We start from the raw sequence: 18,518 nt of genomic DNA on the forward strand, positions 1-18,518 counted from the left end.
TGTATTGCTTTGGCCACATAAAGTGGCATCTTGGTGCCACGGAAAAAATTGGAACTAAGTTGAAAGCTTCAATGAGACAAAATTGGTTCTTTGAGTGGGGTGTTATCAAGTGCTATTTGTGTTACTGTACATGAAGCCATTATTCGTTAAAAGCAAAGTTTATTGTCATTAGTTGTGACACAACAAAGACGCAACTTGTCTTTGTTGATGTTACAGTCTTTCGATAGTAAATATAATGGAGGGGAACACAGACCAATGCGTAAATAAACAGCGTACTGATGTCAATTGGAACCTTCTTCTAAATGTTTTAGTCTCTTCCTCAGATGCTCAGAGATGTCGTTGAGAGGATTCCTTTTGCCGCTGAGGATTTTCACCGCCTCGCCAAACCTACTGATTTCTGACTCCCTGTGGTAAGAACACCAAAGAATGAGCACATTTCATTTGATGTTATGACTATAAATGATACAAAAAAGAGCTTACAAGAATTTGCGTTTCTGTAGGGGCCTCATCTGACTGAAATCAGTTACTGCGCACTTCTTGACTGGCCTGGGGAGGAGAGAGGGACTGGTGAGTTTGTTTGACCGCCAACAAGCATATAACAGTGCATATTGTATCCTGAGCATTTTCAAACATAAAATTGTTGAACTGCATGTTTGTTGTAGACACCTGGTCTACCAAAAATATCCAAGTTCCCACATGAATTTTATAGATCGACTTACACTGTGCTTTTCCGGCGAGCTGTAGCGGCTATGCGGGCTGTACCAGCTGGAGCGATGAGCTCGGACAGCTCAGGCAGGGCGTCTGCTAGCACGCTCATGTCTCCCACGACTGGAGTGGCCCGCCGCCGGGCCTGTGCCGCTTGACGCTCCTTTGTCAGCTTGATGACGCTGATTTCTGTAGAGGAAAGGAGGCAGGTAAATAGAAATGGCACCCGATAAGAGAGCTTGTGCCTCAGAATTAAATAACATTGGAAGACACGATATAAAGAATGGAAAATAATTAACTTACTGTTTAGCCATCGCTCCCTCCTTTCTTTCATCTTTTCTTTCTTTGACTTCACTTTCTTTGCTTCAGAAGTATCTTTAAAATCACACACAGAGAAGTGATGGGGCACGCGAGTGTTGTATGACATTTCACAACGATGTTGGCAAAGCTTACCGATCTTGGCAGGTATGGGGGCTACTGGAGGGTCTTTGAATGTTAATGTTTGCCTCAGGGCATCTGGAGCTATTTCTGTGCCTGCAAATATCCCACCTGGGGAAGACAGTTGGATGGGGGCCTGCATAATTATGCATTAGAATTAGAGGTGAAGCAATGTATTTATTTGGCAATCAATTATTCAGTGGATAGAACAATCGACTATGTTCAAGATCGTTTTCATCTAAAAAACAAATCATAGCATAGGAGATTATTTTGCTGTCATCAGTAGCCTAATGCGATCGGACCAAAAGTAGCATGTTATTGTACTCAAATTGTCTTTAATTTGGTAGAAAATGAGTTGGTAAGCAAAGTAAAGGAGACGTTTTTCAGTCGGTACTTACTTGTATATTCCCGGTAACTTTAGGAGAGCCATTTTCCACTTGTGAATGACTTGGTTGGAAGGAGAAAGGTTCGTCCGAGGATTTGGACAAAGCACAGTCCATCCACGTTAGCTTTACAGCTTTCTGGTGCAATTTCTGCCGGACGTTCTTAATTTTTCCAACCATTTTTACAACAACAAAAGCTCGTTTTGCAAAATTCTTAGATTATTTTTCTTGGCAAACACGATGTCGAGGTTCGGTTTCGTTGACATTAGTGACTGTCTTCTTCGTCCACCACAGTCTGAGTCGAGCTTGATGGAGCACTTAGCGCCATCTAGTGTTCTGGGGAGTAACACCCCCAAACAACAACAAAAACACCCATTCACTTTACGTACTCTGAAATTAAAATACGAGTCAAAAAAAAATTGACAACTTAATTTAGATAGCTTCCACCTTCATCTAATGGGATTTGTGTTGGCAAAATGAAATTTAGGGTCACAAAACGAGCATAAGGTAACTTTATTAAAGATGAGACATTTTCCATAATTTGTTGAGTGGTCATCCTCAGATTAGTCATTATAATAATTAATCAAATAAGTTTCATGTTAAATTGTCAGTGCAAAATGCTAGTTTGCTGCATAGTTTGCCTACCTTTGATCTAGATTATTGGATGACTTGACCTCATTTAACTTTTTTGACAACATTAGCGTAGGCAAACTCAATTTCCCTCTCGGCAGGGCAGGTGCTGTTGAATTCCTCTCTCTGATAGGCACAGTTCAAATACCGCCAAACGCCTGTCATCTCTGCAGGGATCTCAAATCCACGATATTTCTTGGCTACAACCTGGTAAAAGAAAAGAAAGGAAATTGCAGTAGAAAACTTTTGCAGATGACCATGCGCCATCCAGTAAATGCAATGTAGAGCAGTGAACCTTTAGGATGTGTAATTTAGGAAGCAGGTTACAGTCGGCCAGGGTCAGCTCTGGTCCGTCCAGGAAGCTTCTGGTGGACTCCGGAACATCTCCCGAGGCATCACCATCAATCTCAGCTGGCAGGGGCGTCCGTAGGAAGTCGTCAAGATGGCGAAGAGACTTCAGCAGTGCTTTCTCTAAGGCTGGACACAAAGACAGGTTAGGGCTACATTTTGTACGATTATAGTCACAAGAAAAACGCTTCTTTGTCGCCTACCATCATTGGTTTCTTTCCTTGGATTCTTGATATAAGCGGAGAACTTGGCAAAGACATCAATGCCAGCTGTGTTGGCCTCTGGGTGTTTCGGTGACAGTTTTGGGTAGCTGATAATACCAAAACAACTTGTAACAGAATAAAGCCTGAGAACATGACTTTTGAATGGACACGTCTTCCTGTTCAATGTTTCAGTACTCTAAAGGAAGCATATGTGCTTCCATTTAAGCGCAGAGTGTGAGGATTTCTTGTTTATTACTACAGTGTAGCGCGCTCGTGTTTGTGTACCGCGGTGGCGCCAAGTTCTCCTCCAGGAACTCCTCGATCTTGTTGACATCAACCTTGACCTCTCCGTTAAAGGTCATAAATGGAGGGTTGGTGCCTGGAGCAAGGTCTTTTAAATCAGCAGGTTTTCTGAGAGCACAAAAGATAAGATGCCAGGCCGGGCCAGGTCAGAAGTTGTTACGTTAAATAAAACAAAAACATAAATGTACAGAACTTTGAATAAATAAACAGGGGCTTCTCGATTTACTGGTACAATCTTATGGTGGCCATGTGGTAAATAAAAATGTGTATAAAAGTTGTAACGCGCATATATACTATATATAAAATATACATAAAATGATCAAGTATCGTAATTTAAAATGTAACAGTAAGAATTACCGCTTGAGGTCAACGGTGGTGACATTGAAGATGACTCCTTTGAGCCAGAGGATCATAAAAAGTCGCTGAGAGAATGGGCAGTTACCGATGCTCTCCCCATCACTGCCCGCCTACGCACACACACAGACACACACAGAAACACACACACGCATGCACGCACACACACACAAATGAAGGAATCTAGTGGAGGAACGTATAGACCAGCAACAACAATATATTTTTTGTGAATATCTGACAAAGAGGTTATTGGCTCTGATAATTGTTTTGATAGTTTTTTTTGTTTGTTTCTATTGGTAGAGTGCACCCTCACAAGCTTTTTTTTTAGGTGAAAAGAGATGTTGGACTTTCCACTGCTTATTTTGTCAAAATAAACTTTTTTTTTTTCCAATATCCTCAGATGACAACACAGCATTAAACAATACATGTCAATAGGGATGTAATTATAATGGAAGGTGGAACAAACTAAGAGAGCAGCAACATGGGGAAACAAGACAGGGATGATTAATTGCAGCGATTTCTAAAAGCATGAAATATAAAGGTGATGGATGTGTACAGTAAGTGTTCTGCTTCCAGGGCTACTGCGCCCACAATGCTGAACACCAAACAGCAGGCTAATCAGCTTACAGAGTGAGAATGCAGAGATTAGCCTTCTAACTCCAGCCGTATAACATTCCTACCCTACAGTTAATTGCTCTCAACTTGGTTCCAGGAATATTTGCAATAATTATTGATATTTGATCACTTTTATTCACCACTTCAAATATCGTCTCAGATGCTAACTAATTGTAGGGGAGTTTGAACTTGATTTGGTCAGCCAACAAATTCCCCAACAAAGGCGATTTTTGTGACAAGCAATTCTCACATACAGTATTAGCACATTTTTTCAAGGTATTAACCCATTCCTGCTGGCAATGGTGGGACAAACAGGTTGCTACCAATTGATAATTTAAGTTTAGATACGGGTACGTATTGTACTTTGTATATGTAGTTTAACGTGAGGTTTTACTTTTACAACCTACATTTGAACACATCACATCTGTGTGTATATATATATATATATATATATATATATATATATATATATGTAACATTTTGATTAGATCAACTGTGTACTTTTACCTTGACATAAAGTGAGATCTCATTGTCCTGGTCGTTTGGTGTTGCTGTTGTGTTGTCCTGGCCAGGTGGAAAAAGGCTGTCCTCCATTTTTGAGGAAATCATCTCCTGTTGTCTCTCTGTCTGCCACTCCTGGTTAGGAATGAATTGTTGTCCATCCTCTAAGAGAACCACCCTCTTTTTCTTTACCTGGTAATCTTTCTTTTTTGAAAGAACTTCATCTTTAATGACTGACTTGAGTTCCTTCATCCACGCATCCCTTGCGAAATTGTCTGTTATAGCCTCTCTGATGTCTGTTCTTACTGGATTCTCTTTTTGGTGTTTTCCTTGTGGAGACACATGTGGTTCTTCTGGCTTCATTTTAAACCACGCATCATCTTTTTTCCTCGTGGACAACAGTATCACTTCCTTCTTTATCGAGTGTGTCTCAGGGCAAAGTCTCCCATTCTCTATGGCTTGTTGTGATTCTTTGAGCTTTCCATTTATAGCCAGTTGTAACTCTTCTTGAAATGTTATTTTGTCTTCATGTGCTTCTGACCTGCTATCTAAGGCATCTTTCGTTTCAATGTCCCCCGGCTCTTCGAGATTTCTGTTTTGACATTCGTCTGTCTTTTCACTCTCATAATCTAAAATGGTCACAGGTTCTGCAATCTCTTCTTGATGGAGCGCATCCTTCACCTCATCACTTGGCTGCAGAGTTTGATCGTCAGCTATGACTTCCTCTGACAAGAGCTTCTCCCCTGGCAGTGTCACCTCTGACGCTGATCCTGCATCATCTTGTTGGGCGATTAAATGGATATTCTCAACCTGGTGGTCAAGTTCAATGTTGTTATCCAGCTCTTTCTCCTCTTGGGTTTGGTCATCTCCATCCATTTCCCCAAAGGAAGTCGTTTCTTTTTGCTCCTTTATTTCAGATGTCCCAAATCCTTCAACACGCGTTTCCTCCTCTGGCTGATCTAAGGAAATGATCGGTTCAATATCTGGTGGTTCTTCAGTTTCCAGACTTGGTTGGATTTCTTTGTCTGAAGCAGACATTGTGACGTTCCCCAACTCCCGCATCTCCATATTCAGGATCTCCTCCTTTAAGAAGTCATTGGCCGACTCATGTTCTGTGGAGCTGTTCATTGTGTCACTTGGGGTAGTTTCACCATCTTTCACGATATCAATCAACTGGCTGGTGTGACTGGCTGCAGGTTCAACAGATGAACACAGAGGTATGATATCAACACTTGGATGTGAAGCCTGGCAGGGATCGTCGTTACTTTCCACCGGCAACTCAATGCTGACATCTTTCACGTGCTCCTCAAAATGGGTGGATGTTGTGGCAGCTTCCATCTGCCAATCCTCACTGGACGTCTTTGAATTATTAACGGAGTCTTGAAGCTCGTGGGAAGTCTCTACATTATTGTCATCTTGGCCTGTGGTCAATGCACCTTGATGGCTCTCTTGGGAAATTGCAGGAGCAGGATCATCTGTCGTCACCACAACTTCCTGCGAGTTTGTAGCTGAGGCTTGATCACTGTGAGTTGCCTCATTCATTGTCTGTGCAATTTCATGGCAATTGGTAACTGAGGCTTGAATACTGTCAGCAGATTCCTCAAGGGTCAGATGTTCGTCTTCTTTTATCAGATCCACACTTATTTGTGCGCTCTCTGGAGTGTTTTGTTCTTCACTTGTGGCGTTTTCATCTTTGTCATCTTCCAATGTAATGTTTTGACTGTCTAGATCTCCGGTCACTGTGTTTATGTCACGTGATGTTTTCTCTCCCTGGAAATTGCCCTCAATCCCAAGAAGTTCTTCTTGCTCTCCATGCTCTTCTTTTTTGTGGCTGCCATGCCCATCTTCAACTGTTGTTGAAAGATGAACCAAAACGCTCGACTCCATATTTTTTTCATCAGACCTTTCCTCGTCCCGGATGAAATCATTGGATGAGCTTGGATGATCTCCTGGAGGATCTTCTGGATGGTCTTCCTGGATGATTGGTTCTTCCTGGATGATTGGTTCCTCCCGTTTTCTGTTTTCATTATTTTCTCCTTCATGTCGCCCAAGCTCGTCATCTTCCATGCTTGGAATTTGACACACATTTTCAATTTTGTTTGAATGCTCCTCATGCTGTTTTTCATTCTCCTGCTGACTCTTTTCGTCACTCACTTTAGCCTCTTCATCTTCACTTTCATAATGTTGGCTTTTGTCAACTTGTAAAACAGTTACGAAGTCATTCTGGCTTTCAGAAGTCACCATTTCTGTGTTACGTGGGGGTTCTTCTTGGATAATCTCCCTGGTTGCCGATTCCTCTCCATCTACATGTTCCTTTTCACTTCCTAAAACCAGAACATTGCCACAGGTTTCGATATCATTCTCAATGACAGTCTGGGCTTCTTCTACATCTTCCACTGTTTGCTCTGTACTCACAGCTATTTTCAAATGCTGAGCATTTTTGTCATTACCGTCCTCATTATTGTTGTCTTCTTCAAGTTGCACTGCTGCTGAGAAATGGCACAAATTTCCATCTACTGTTGCCATTGCCTCCTCTTTGACTCTGTTCTCTTTATTAGTCTGTGTCTCACTTAAATATTGCGCTCCTCCTACTCCGCACTCCTCCCGTCTTTCCCGACCTTCCTCTTCCTCCCTTGTCATTTCGTTTGATACCTGGGCCATCGAGAGGATTCCTATTTCTTCCTGTTCACCTTGAACTGCACTTTCTTTTTCAGCTTGTCCATCTGTTGCCTCAGCCATTAACAAAATGTCCTCCCCCACCTCTTCACCAAGTTCAACGTCTTCATCTTCCTCTTCTTCGTTCTCATCATTTTTGCCTCTTTGGTTGTTTGCATCTGATGAAAAAGTGACAGGGCTGTGGACCACAGTGGAGTTTGATAGGTCTGAGTTTGGCCAGACGTCTGACTGAGCCATTGGAAAATGACAAAGGATTGAACGGTCCACTTCTTGGATTGTAAATCGATCTAAGGTACTCAGAATTCCAGATAAACAATGGATTTTCAAGAAACCAATTTTTCACTTCACAAGTTAGTCCAAAGTACCGATTGTCTCCGACAAGACTGTCAGATGAATACAATATTCCAGATTTAAAATGGCAAAGTGCAAAACTGAAACTAGATGTAAATCAAAGTTGAAAAATAAATTAAATTAAAATTATCGTTCCAAAAGGTGATTAAAAGTTTTGATGAATGTACCTTCCAGCCAGGTCTGGTAAGAGTCTGGTCAGTTTCAAGGTGCAATACGAAATACCTTTTGGATGACAAGTCAGCGTTGAAAACTCCAAATTTTGAGACCTCCACTCATTTTTAGGCATTGAAATTCAGGAGCTGCAGTCAGTCTTTCCCTCTCTCGCTCTCTCTCTCTCCTCTATTTCTCATGCACACACATGCACATTCTCTCTCTGGAGGATTAAACCAAGCCTGATCCCCACATGACTCGGAGTTTAAACCCCAGCATAATTTGAGTTGAAGCACTACACCAGACAGCATAGCTGAAAAGACAATTGGTAATTCAGCAGAGTGACATTTGACAATATGTCACTGGCACTGTAGTTATTCACTCACCTGACAATGTGGTTAAAGTTCCCAGGCGGTGGTGGTGTGAATGATTGTTTTGTTGCAGTCTGGACGTGGCTGGATGAACAACTTCTGACAGCTTTTTCCAGTCACTTTAAATAAAATAAAATAATTTAAAAAAAATGAAAAAAATAAAAATAATGGCTAGTCACAAAAGCCTACCACATTAACCAAAACGGAGTGATTTAGCCAGTTTGACGTGATCATTAGGTGTGCTGTAATTCTGTCATACACCTTTTTTTATTAAGACATTGAGGAACAGCTGTCAGCATCTGGCTTGGAATATGTTCAAGTTTTTTTTTCTTTTTTTTCTTGTAGTTCTGGAAAATGGTTGATTTCAACTAGTCATTCATTATATTAAAATCGTGACGTCATGGTGAAACGCCAGACGCGTGGTGGAGACTGGAAATCAGCGGCTCCGTGGAATGACGCCACTTCCTCTATCCTCCACAGTCATTCAACAAACAAAAAAGAATACAGGATCGTACAGCCTGGATAATTGGCGGATTCTGTTAAATGGTGCAGTGTTTACGTTCGGTGTGGAAAAGAAGAGGAATTGACGGAATGGGACGGACTCTGCTCGTTTAGCGTCGTAGTCTCTGTTTCCTGGTCAGTTTATCCTGCGAGCTGTGTTCGGCTTGTAGCGGCTTTTGAGAGCGAACAGTAGTTGGCGTCGCTTTATATTCGCATGCGACCAGGTTGGTTGGAAGTATTGAAATATACAGATAAATGTGATTGTAAAAATTGAATTAAAAGAAAAAGCTAAAAATTGGGTGCTCACACCGAAAGTATAATGGCTCGTGGGCGTGTTCGACGTCACAGCTGTCATCTGTCTGTCTGTGTCTCCAGAAAGCAAAAACTAAAAAACTAGTGGCAATGCAGCAATCGGAGAATGGTTGCGAAGAGGACGCGGCGGCGGTGGCTGTCCAGTTCAATGCGTTACCAGACGCCCTTGTTGCGTACAAAGTGGCGGAAGATTTCTTTAACGACGGCCGTCTGAAGGTAAGAATTATATGTTGAACAAAATAAGGCCTTTTTTATTTCTTACCGTCATCGATTTATTTCTTATAATGTTATGTCTGATGTGATTCTCAAATCATTGAAATGCTCAAGTTCCAAGCGTAAACAAACGTGCAGTGACTTTTGACGCCCAGTAGGTGGCGGCAGTAGTCAAATGTGTTATAGGGTTTGTCCGTGGAGCGTTTTGCCCATAGACGTCAAATTTACGTAGATTCCGACTTGAGTGGATTCATTGGTTGGTTGCCGGAAGCGCGTCTCCCATATTGTATGTGTCAGATACGTCGTAAATCAGACTTCATCATGCAGCAACCAAGAAAAGGCACATTAATGCCTCTCATTCACGCGCACGCACGCACGCACACACACATACACACACATACGCACACATACGCACACGTACATACATACATACATACATACACTCGCACTCTCTCCCCCCTCAAATGGTTGTCAATCATTATATCATTACTTCAGACAATCAGTAAGCAGTGTGACTCTTGTATAACAGTGTAGATTTACTTTTCCTGTCAAAACTCAGCATGAAGCCACATTAATAGTCCGGAGGGCTGGTACCACTCCCCGGTGTCACGGGCCTTGCTTATGTTATAAAGTCTCTGGTGTAAATGGGGAGCAGGTGCGTTAAACGTCATCCTGCTCATGGTTTTCGTGTTCTTCTTTCTCATTTCTCTAAACCCGGACCTGGTGAAAACAAAAGTCAGCTGTTGGAATGGAAAGTCTTAAAGTGGCATTTATATTGCAAGGTTTTCCATGACGAACTGTCTGTCTAGCATTACGGGGAAATACCAACATCATGCAAGATGGGCACAGAGAAGCACATAAATATTCAGCTGAATGTGTTGAAATGAGGACGAAAACATATTTACGTTCTGAGATAAATGGCTGGTCAGATTGGAACTAGAAGTTGAATAATCAGCAGGAAAAAAAAAAGTAGAATACCAATAAATACAGAATTTAAGATTGATTAAAAGTATATGAGGTAAGAAATTTCCAGGGCTAATGTCACCAAAGATGTCCAGTTTTTCAAATCTAAACTACGGACTACAAGTTTTCTCCTTCAAAGTAATCCCTGGAATCTCACAGACGTTCACAGCATTTGATGCCACACCATCATGCACTCCTGGAAGTATTCTTCCGGGATTATCCACAGCTCCGAGGTCATGGCAATCTTGATGGCATCCACATCTACTTTGATAAAGCCCTTTGAACTTAGGAAGAAGGGGTGACAAAAATAACATGGCACCAGACCGGGTGGATAAGCAGGTTGCTTCAGCCGGGCAATATGCTTCTCGGTCAGGAACCGTTGCATGCTCAGGGCATTGTGAGCTGGCACATGAAGCAAATGCCAAACGATCTCTTTGTAGATGTGCCGCTTGATTGTCTGGCACACATTGAAGGGTAAAACTTGTTGTTTGGGTTTGAAATGTTTTGCGATGCAGTCCTGGAACTTTTCTGACCTCATTTTTTTGTGGTCTGGGTGTGTGCACTCAAATACAACCTTAGGTTGATTCAGTAAGTAACTAAAAAAAAATTTATCAGCATCAATTTTTATTGTTCATATAGTATGTTTGCAAATGCAGACTTTTATTTTTTGAACAGCCCAATATTGCCTACCTGTACATGAATACCAAATGTGATCAATTGTTTCTCATGTTCTGATATTAAAAATAATGTGTATGGAACTAAAACTATTAGAAGCATCCTGAACATTATACTTCATAGGCTGAAGATGCATTTTGCTCAACCTCTAATTGCAACTCTACACCAGGATTTGTTTTCTTTTTCCTGTAGCTCAGTGGTACAAAGTACAGCTTACATAACCCACTTTATTAAATTTGAATGACTTTTCCGACAGCCTTTAGTGTTTGCGTTATCTTGGTCTTAAATTTTGTTCGTAAATCTCAAAAAGGTCTTGAAAAGTAAATGCTGCAAAAATGCTGTTTCTTAACCCAAAATGGATTTTGATAAGTGTCCATTCCATTTGCACTGTCAGCGTTAAATAAAGTGAAGTGGAAACAATTACCAGTTTCTCTATAGAGTAAATTGAGGATTCCAGCTTTTTCAAAATTGTCAGTACTTTCTCATTTAAAGATTTGAAATGCTGATGTTTGCAATGTTAATCAGACTGGAAAGTCTGAGTCAGTGGAAAAAGGCTCAGGATGCTTGCTAAGCTCGCTATCAATTGGAACATCTTGGATACAGTAAATACAACCCATTGTCTTCTCATATCATCACACGATTTAAATGGAAAGATGAATGACTGGGGAATTTTCAATGTTTCCTAAACCGTCTGGTCTTAAGTAGCACGTGGATGAGCGTGTGGATGAAATTGTTAGGAGTAAGCAAGAAGCTGAATGTTGGTCATGTGATGAAATGCAAACACTAAAACTGAAGTATATCACCATCATTTTGTTACAAGATCCATACTTGCATCAATTTTGTTGGAGAAAACCAGTAGATTGCTGTACAAGGGGGGGTGGGGGGGGGGGTAGCGTGATTGTGTTTCTTCCCTCCTCTTCGTGATTTTTTTTTTACACACTGCCTGAAATGTTTCATGAGTCAGCTGACTTTTCAGGTTACAAGAGTTTCCACTGTGCACATTGTTTTGGTTGTGGTATAGAATGAGGGTGGCTCAGCAGCATGACTCTCAGTGGAAAACTTTTTGTACATGTAGAAGAACAAGAAGATTAATAATGACCTCAAGTAGTGCCAGGAGGGGACCATTCTTTGCAAGTTTATTAATGAGCTATGAGACTCATCAATTTTAAAATTTCAGAAGTGGTGGATGGAACATAGCGGTTGAAGCCCCTTTACATGTTGACTATTTTATACGGGGGATGCAAAAGTAGGTGTTCAGTTGTGTGAGGTATATAAGAGTTCTTTATTCAAAATGAAGAAGAAAAACACACTGATTTATTTATTCTTTCAGTCGAGTCAAAATGTACCTAAGGTAAACTTCGGAAAGAGCAAAGAGAAAAGCACACTGGCAATTGTTGCCACGACGCATTTACTTGTATGTTTTATTAGTAGTAGTTGATAAACCTTGTCCATTTACAGAAGCCAAGCATACATTTTATATGTTTGGGTCAAAGTATTAACCCCTACTTTGGTAAATGAACTCAACTTATTTTATTGTAGCACCACGATCATATTTTAAGACAGATTTGTAGAGGTTTTTCATCATTTTCCCTCTATCAATCCAAATTTGCCATGGGGCCCCTAGCGGCTAAGACGAGTAATACAGGCATGAATAAATTAGCCTGTTTTCATGAAAGACGAGAGAAATTAGTGAATTATTACTTATAAGAGCCTGAAATTACAAGATTTGGAAAGTCATTAGTTAAAAATATCTCTAAACGATTACTCGATTAATAAAGTATGAGGTGATTTATTTGATAATCGATTTGCTGTCAATTGATTTTGACACCTTTGTCACTGGGATCCATTTTAGCCTCACCAAAAAAAATTAAAAAAATTAAAATCTTGGAACGTCCTGTAATTATTTTTCCTTTGTGTAGCCAGATCAAAGCTTCTTTATTAAGACACTTTGGAATTGTTTTACATTTTGAACATTTGCATAAATGTTCAGTACGTGCAACAGCAGCAATACTGGGTAAATATGAATGCAAAGTGGTAAATGAATGAATGAATGCACGTCACGTGCTAAACATAACTGCTTAGCCTTATACGATCACTCAATTTTCTCTTCACGCTCTTTGCTATTAATACCTCATAAAAGCGTGTCATCATGCCGCATACTTTCCATGAGCAATACCTCGCCCCTCCAGTTTGCATTCTTCCTACCCGTCATGTCTCTGTTACTCTTTCCACTCCTTTTTTTTCTGCTGCTATTCAGCTGCCATCTGTTCTCAGCTGTTCTCTTTCTCGCACCCTTGGTTTCTGGGTCTTTCTCCTTGTGGCTCATTCACATTTGTCTCGCACATCTCGGGTGTTGTTGTTTTTTTCTTTTTCTCGAAAATCCAATCTGAGTTGCCAAGGGCTTTGGTTTATGATGGTTATATTATCATATTGAATGTACTGATTGACGTGTCAGACGTCAGGTGATGTCATGACTCTTCGTACACGCTGTCTTAGTGTTCTTCTTTCCGTCGGATCAGTCGGCATTGAATTTAATTGGCAAGAGAAAATAAACAAACTCCTCCTCCTTTCCTTGTCTGTTGGAACTCGGCAAATCGCTGACTAGTGGGCAGGAGCTGTGGGCTGTGCGTCAACATGTTGCTGATGGGGTGTGATAAAGAAAGAAAAAAAGAGAGCGTGAGGAAGGAAGTCTGAGAGAGACACTAAATGAGTCATTTCTCCGCACCCAAAAGCCGGATAGATTTCTTTAATCTTTAGGTTGCGAAAGAGCTGCTGGATCATTAAATAAAGGCGACCGATGCTTGATCTGTGGTGGTGTGGTGCAGCGTAAGGGCGGAGGAAATCCATCGGCCAAAAAGCCAACCTCCCCGTTTCCCTTCTTCGGGGCATCAGATTACGCCTCGCTCATCTATCTGTCAGCCTGGAGAAGGCAAGGGTTCCTCGACGCTCTCATTTCTCTCCTCCTTCTTCATCGTCCTCCCACCTGCCTCTTAAGAGCCTCTCGGCAACCTTGAATTCAAGATTTAAGTGGCGATTTCTGCGTGCTGCGTTGCCTGCCATGCACATCAAAACCACCAAGTGTAACCACTTATGTCTGGTTGTCTCAATGACCAGTCGGGAAGTGTTCAATCATCCCGAAGCTCAGGTAAGCAAAGTGTCTGCTCTTTTGCTTAACTTGATGGCGCCCAGCAGCCGCGACAAAAATGGTCACTTCTACACCTTTTTTTTTTTTTTTTTTGCTGGCCGGCTTTAGTGTAATATTGATGTATCCTATTTGAAAGACCTCGTTGCTACTAATTATCTTTTTTTTTTTATTGTAGAAATCCTATTGCTTAAGACAATTCACTTGTGATGTGTTGTACCGCTGCATTGTCCAACTCGGTCCTGCACTCAGGGCAGGTGTTGAACGACACACTGTTGATCGTCTGCCTGGATAAATGGAGGAGGATGAATACATTGTTTTATTTGACTGATCGTGATTGACAGTGATTGTATCACATCCCTTTTTCTATACCACTTAGCCTGGACTTGTCTCAGAGTGCGAATTGGCAAGGAGCTTCCCTAAATTGCTCAGTCATTCACAAAGATGGGGCGAGGTTTCGTGAACAATTGCGTGATAAATAGTTGAACAGTTTAAGGACAATGGCCCTCATTTACTAAGTCATGCAATGAGTGATTCATCAATATCTTTGTGCCTGAAGTTGTGCATACTTTGTTCACAATTTTAGAACATTCGCAGACCATGCACACGCACAACTAAGGATCAGCTGCAGACAAAACATTTAAAAAAAAAATATATATATATATTTTACCCAAGATGCACAAAGTATTGAAACTAAGTTGAGTAATATCCTAAATAAACACTAAGAGGAGTTTATCAATGGTGTTGTGTCAGACTAGTACCATGGATGCGGAACTCCATCAAGCCGCTCACTTCAATCCAAAGCGTCAACGTTTTTGCATGAACGCAGTAGCCATGTGTTACAAATCTAGGACAACATTGCCACAAATTTGCACTTGACAAACCACAACTTTCCAAAAGATCCTACAGGCCAGGACTATTTAACTCGCGACCTGTGGGACACATGCGGCCCAGAACCAAACCCCGAGTGGCCCAGTCTGTGGTCCAGCCTGCCTGAATTGAATTGCATCCAAGAGAGGCTGAGGGTTGACTAATGTGTATGGCCAGGCTACATTTCTTGAGCTTAAGCTGTATGTCAAGCAATGAATTCCACTTACAAAGCTTAAAAAATTAGGATCGTCAGCAGTTCCCAAACGTTTATTGAACGTAGTTAAAAGAAAAAGTGATTTAACGCAGTGGTAAACAAACATGACCCCATCCCAGCTTTGTTGGAATGTTTTGCACTTAAGGACTATTTGCTGAAGACAGACTATCAGTTTCAGCGTTAAATATTTTTAGCGCTGTTATCATTTTGTCCCTGTTAGCTGATGGTCTGTTCCTTCTCTCACACTCTCTTGCACTCTTCCCCATCCCCCTTGTCGTTGCAGGCCAGCTTCGAGGCTTTATTCCATACTTTTGACCCAGATGCGCACTTCCAGTACTTCAAGTCCTTCCGTCGGGTCAGGATTAATTTTAGCAACGCACTCGCTGCGGCAGAGGCAAGACTGCGACTGCACAAAACTGATTTTCATGGCAAAGAGATGCGCCTCTACTTTGCTCAGGTAATGTTGATGAGAGACACTTTTATTGATGTTTTTTTGTCCATAAGATTTAAAATTACCGGGACTAATGGTTGTTGTCTGTTTCCTGCAGTCTGTCCACATTGGGAGTCCGAGACTTGAGCCTCCAAAGCCGGAGAAGCAGTTCCTTATCTCACCACCGGCCTCACCTCCAGTGGGCTGGGAGCAGTCTCAGGATGCTATGCCTGTCGTCAACTATGACCTGTTGTGCGCCATCTCAAAACTAGGACCAGGTGAATCTGTTATTCTCTCCATCGTCATATAATTACAGATTTGACCAATATGTGGGAATAGAATATAATCGACTCTCCCCACTACTCCCGTCCCCGCCCCCAAACACACACAGGTTACAGGTGAAGCACAAATACGAAAGCTTAATGGGTTTTTAATTCAATCAATAACATATATATACACACGTGCACACACTATTTTCTGCATCATAAAGTGCTTTGGGTTAGAAGGACTCAGTTATTCTGTACTTAATAAGACAGTAAGTTTGGTTGTACTTTATTCTGCTATTTTACCATGTACTATACTGTACTCACATTATTGTTAATCGATATTCATACACAAATCCATCAAAGTCCTCATCTTCTGTATCTGAATGAGACTGTTGGGCAAGTTAGCCATTAATCAAGTTCCCAAGTTCCCTCTCGTCATTGTCGGAGTCAGACTCGTTGTCACGTTGCTCTTCAGCAATGATCGTGCGGTCGCCGTTGATGCGACTGCTCGATTACCATGTGCCACCGAGTAACTAATGTAGCTTGAATTATGCCTTGTAAGCATGACTCTTTGCCGAGGTCATTTTCTGGGGCCCTGATACTGTTTGTTTTGCACAAACCAATCGTATTTATCAATCGTGGCCAAGGTACAAACTCTACATATTATGTACAGTTCTCTGATTGGTTTACGCACTTTACGTAAAACGTAATGTCCTCTGATTGCTTCATCTTACGTGTTCTCTGATCACTGTCAGCTTACGTCCCTGTGGCGGCAGCCACACAACATTTACAGGTTTTGGAATTCGGTCCACACAAAAGGCGCACATTCGGTTTTCGAGAAAATTAAAGGCTTTTAAGTGTGCCTTATAGTGCGGAAAATATGGTACACACCTGTAAAATGCTGGAGGGGTGTAGTACCGTGCCTGACAGTGGGACACCATTTTTTATTTTTCTTCCATTTTCTCAATGTTGCTTACTATACAACTCGTGCAAAATATTTTCCCTTTGCCTTCACCTCTGCTATGATCTGTCGTCACAGTGGCGCCACATCAGAATTCAGTATTTTTCAATTTGCGCATGTTTACTTTGATGAAGAATGTGCAGGTGACTGACATTTCAATATAAATGCATTTGACAGACTTGAAATGGCGGATGCGTAAAAAACTATTTGGCCTAATTTGTTGTAGCAGAGGCTTGCCCAGGCTTAGTGGATATAATGGAATCATAGTTGAACTTCTCTATAAGATTGTATTTTTTTGCTAACAAACAGTAACCCAAAGAGTTTTCATGGTGGAGGGAATAGTGTTTTATCCTGTCATGTTTTTTTTATTCAGCCCTTATAAACATAAATTCTAATTTCCAGGCGACAAATACGAGCTCCACACAGCCACGCCCACCACCCCCAGCGTTGTCGTCCATGTTTGCAAGGAAGATCTTGGTGACAGTTTGGCTCAGGATGACAGCGAACCGGACAACATGGCGCGCCCCGCACGGCCCAAGATCGTCCAGACACGCCGGCCTGATTACACACACGGTGTTGAGCAGCTATCGGCACTGGAGTGAAAGCTGTCCAAATAACCTTGTGATGTCATTCATACGGCGCAGAAGATGTGCTCTCTGAGATTTGCTCTCTGAATTTGGGAAGGTGCCTAGGAGGTGCTGCATTGTCCCGTTGGCAAGGAGACAAACTTAGAATCAGATGCTGTATTTGTGTCTACTGGGAAAGATCGGAAATTCTTTTTGAGACGTTCAGCTGTGTGATAACTGCTCTCCAATTTGAGGGTTTGGGATGATGGAATACCAGGTTTTGAAGTGTGTAAGACCTTATGTTCATGCTTCATCTTATGTTTGGATACTTGGTTTATAGATTTGTTAGATGTTCTATTACTAACATGTGCATGAGATAAGCTTGTAATTGACAAGATTCCCACGCAACATAAATGCAGCATCATTCTTTACAAGCAAGCTTCACTCAAATTCGGGGTGGAAAATAAATTGCTTATCAATAAAAATACAAAAGCTACATATTATACACCACCACAGTTCAGATTTCCATAGTGATAATTTAAGATGGTGGGTGTGTGATGTCACATCTTTAATATTATATAAAGTGTTTTGTGTGCCGTGAATGTGTGGTCAACGTGTACTGCTTTACATTCTGATACTGCTCTGAAATGAGAATGTAATATTCACAGTCTTGTCCTTGTCAATTCTCGGTGAAAAGAGGTATGGAAAGTGTCTGGTCTTTTCTTGTAAACTAGCAGGGAATTGTTAGACTTGTCCTATGTTTCATTCATTCACAGAACTGTCCATGTATGACAAACGCAGCAAGGCCTTTATCTGTGGTATGTGGCAACATGGTTGGCCTTTTCCAGCCATGGGGGGAAAAAAAAGTCTAAAACTGGACCATCTTTTTGATCAGAGTTTGGCTTTATGTAAGATGTGCTAAGAATTGTATTCTGACATAAAAATCACTGTTGCTGAGCCTAAAAGCCAATAAAAGCAATGAATTGAGTATTACACCGCAGTGTTTCTCTGCCTTTTTTTAGTCAAAGCACCCAATTTACATGAGTACCTTACTACTCAAAACATGTGATTACTGAAATAAACGATCTTGTCTCAATTTGCTTACGTATCGGCTTATCTCTAAAAAATTGGCCCGTTTAATTAATTTATTACATACACACGCACACACACAAAGGGGCGCAGATGGGTTTTTGTAACTGGGGGTGTAACAGTAAAAATCCATTGTCGATGTCTTAATTGAAGTATATGGCTGAATGATAAATCATATATGATAAACCAGTTATTTGTCTGCAGTGCCAATCATCCACCAAAGCCGATTTTAAATTTTGTTTATGAGCTCAAGAGTACAAGCAAAAATTACAGAAATAAAAAAAATGT

General features: G+C 41.1%; 3 protein-coding genes across 6 annotated transcripts; 1 reads left to right on the forward strand and 2 right to left on the reverse strand.

The window, feature by feature from the left end:
* Window positions 1–137: 137 nt before the first annotated feature.
* On the reverse strand, window positions 138–1,835 carry fam207a (family with sequence similarity 207 member A). The gene is made up of 6 exons (XM_037243516.1): window positions 1,542–1,835; window positions 1,159–1,279; window positions 1,009–1,080; window positions 720–894; window positions 481–546; window positions 138–405 (listed from the first exon to the last, which is right to left on the reverse strand). The coding sequence occupies exons 1-6, from the start codon at window positions 1,704–1,706 to the stop codon at window positions 282–284; spliced, it is 723 nt and encodes a 240-aa protein (XP_037099411.1). The 5' UTR covers window positions 1,707–1,835; the 3' UTR covers window positions 138–281.
* A 186-nt stretch (window positions 1,836–2,021) lies between these two features.
* LOC119117212 lies at window positions 2,022–8,023 on the reverse strand. 2 transcript variants are annotated; one of them, XM_037243399.1, is made up of 7 exons: window positions 6,473–8,023; window positions 4,487–6,442; window positions 3,368–3,477; window positions 2,993–3,118; window positions 2,708–2,814; window positions 2,452–2,633; window positions 2,022–2,363 (listed from the first exon to the last, which is right to left on the reverse strand). In XM_037243399.1, exons 1-7 carry the CDS (start codon window positions 7,391–7,393, stop codon window positions 2,202–2,204), a joined length of 3,564 nt encoding a protein of 1,187 aa, XP_037099294.1. In that variant the 5' UTR covers window positions 7,394–8,023; the 3' UTR covers window positions 2,022–2,201. The 2 variants fall into 2 exon arrangements, with proteins under 2 accessions (XP_037099294.1, XP_037099285.1); XM_037243390.1 differs by having other exon boundaries at window positions 4,487–8,023.
* Window positions 8,024–8,472: 449 nt separating this feature from the next.
* On the forward strand, window positions 8,473–18,136 carry LOC119139022 (calcipressin-1-like). 3 transcript variants are annotated; one of them, XM_037279358.1, is made up of 5 exons: window positions 8,473–8,753; window positions 8,905–9,057; window positions 15,202–15,375; window positions 15,467–15,626; window positions 16,978–18,136. In XM_037279358.1, the coding sequence occupies exons 2-5, from the start codon at window positions 8,932–8,934 to the stop codon at window positions 17,175–17,177; spliced, it is 660 nt and encodes a 219-aa protein (XP_037135253.1). In that variant the 5' UTR covers window positions 8,473–8,753; window positions 8,905–8,931; the 3' UTR covers window positions 17,178–18,136. The 3 variants fall into 3 exon arrangements, with proteins under 3 accessions (XP_037135253.1, XP_037135260.1, XP_037135269.1); XM_037279365.1 differs by having other exon boundaries at window positions 8,473–8,664; XM_037279374.1 differs by lacking the exons at window positions 8,473–8,753; window positions 8,905–9,057 and adding an exon at window positions 13,322–13,837.
* Window positions 18,137–18,518: the final 382 nt, after the last annotated feature.

Source organism: Syngnathus acus, chromosome 2, assembly GCF_901709675.1.
Source record: "Syngnathus acus chromosome 2, fSynAcu1.2, whole genome shotgun sequence".
Lineage (NCBI taxonomy): Eukaryota > Metazoa > Chordata > Actinopteri > Syngnathiformes > Syngnathidae > Syngnathus > Syngnathus acus.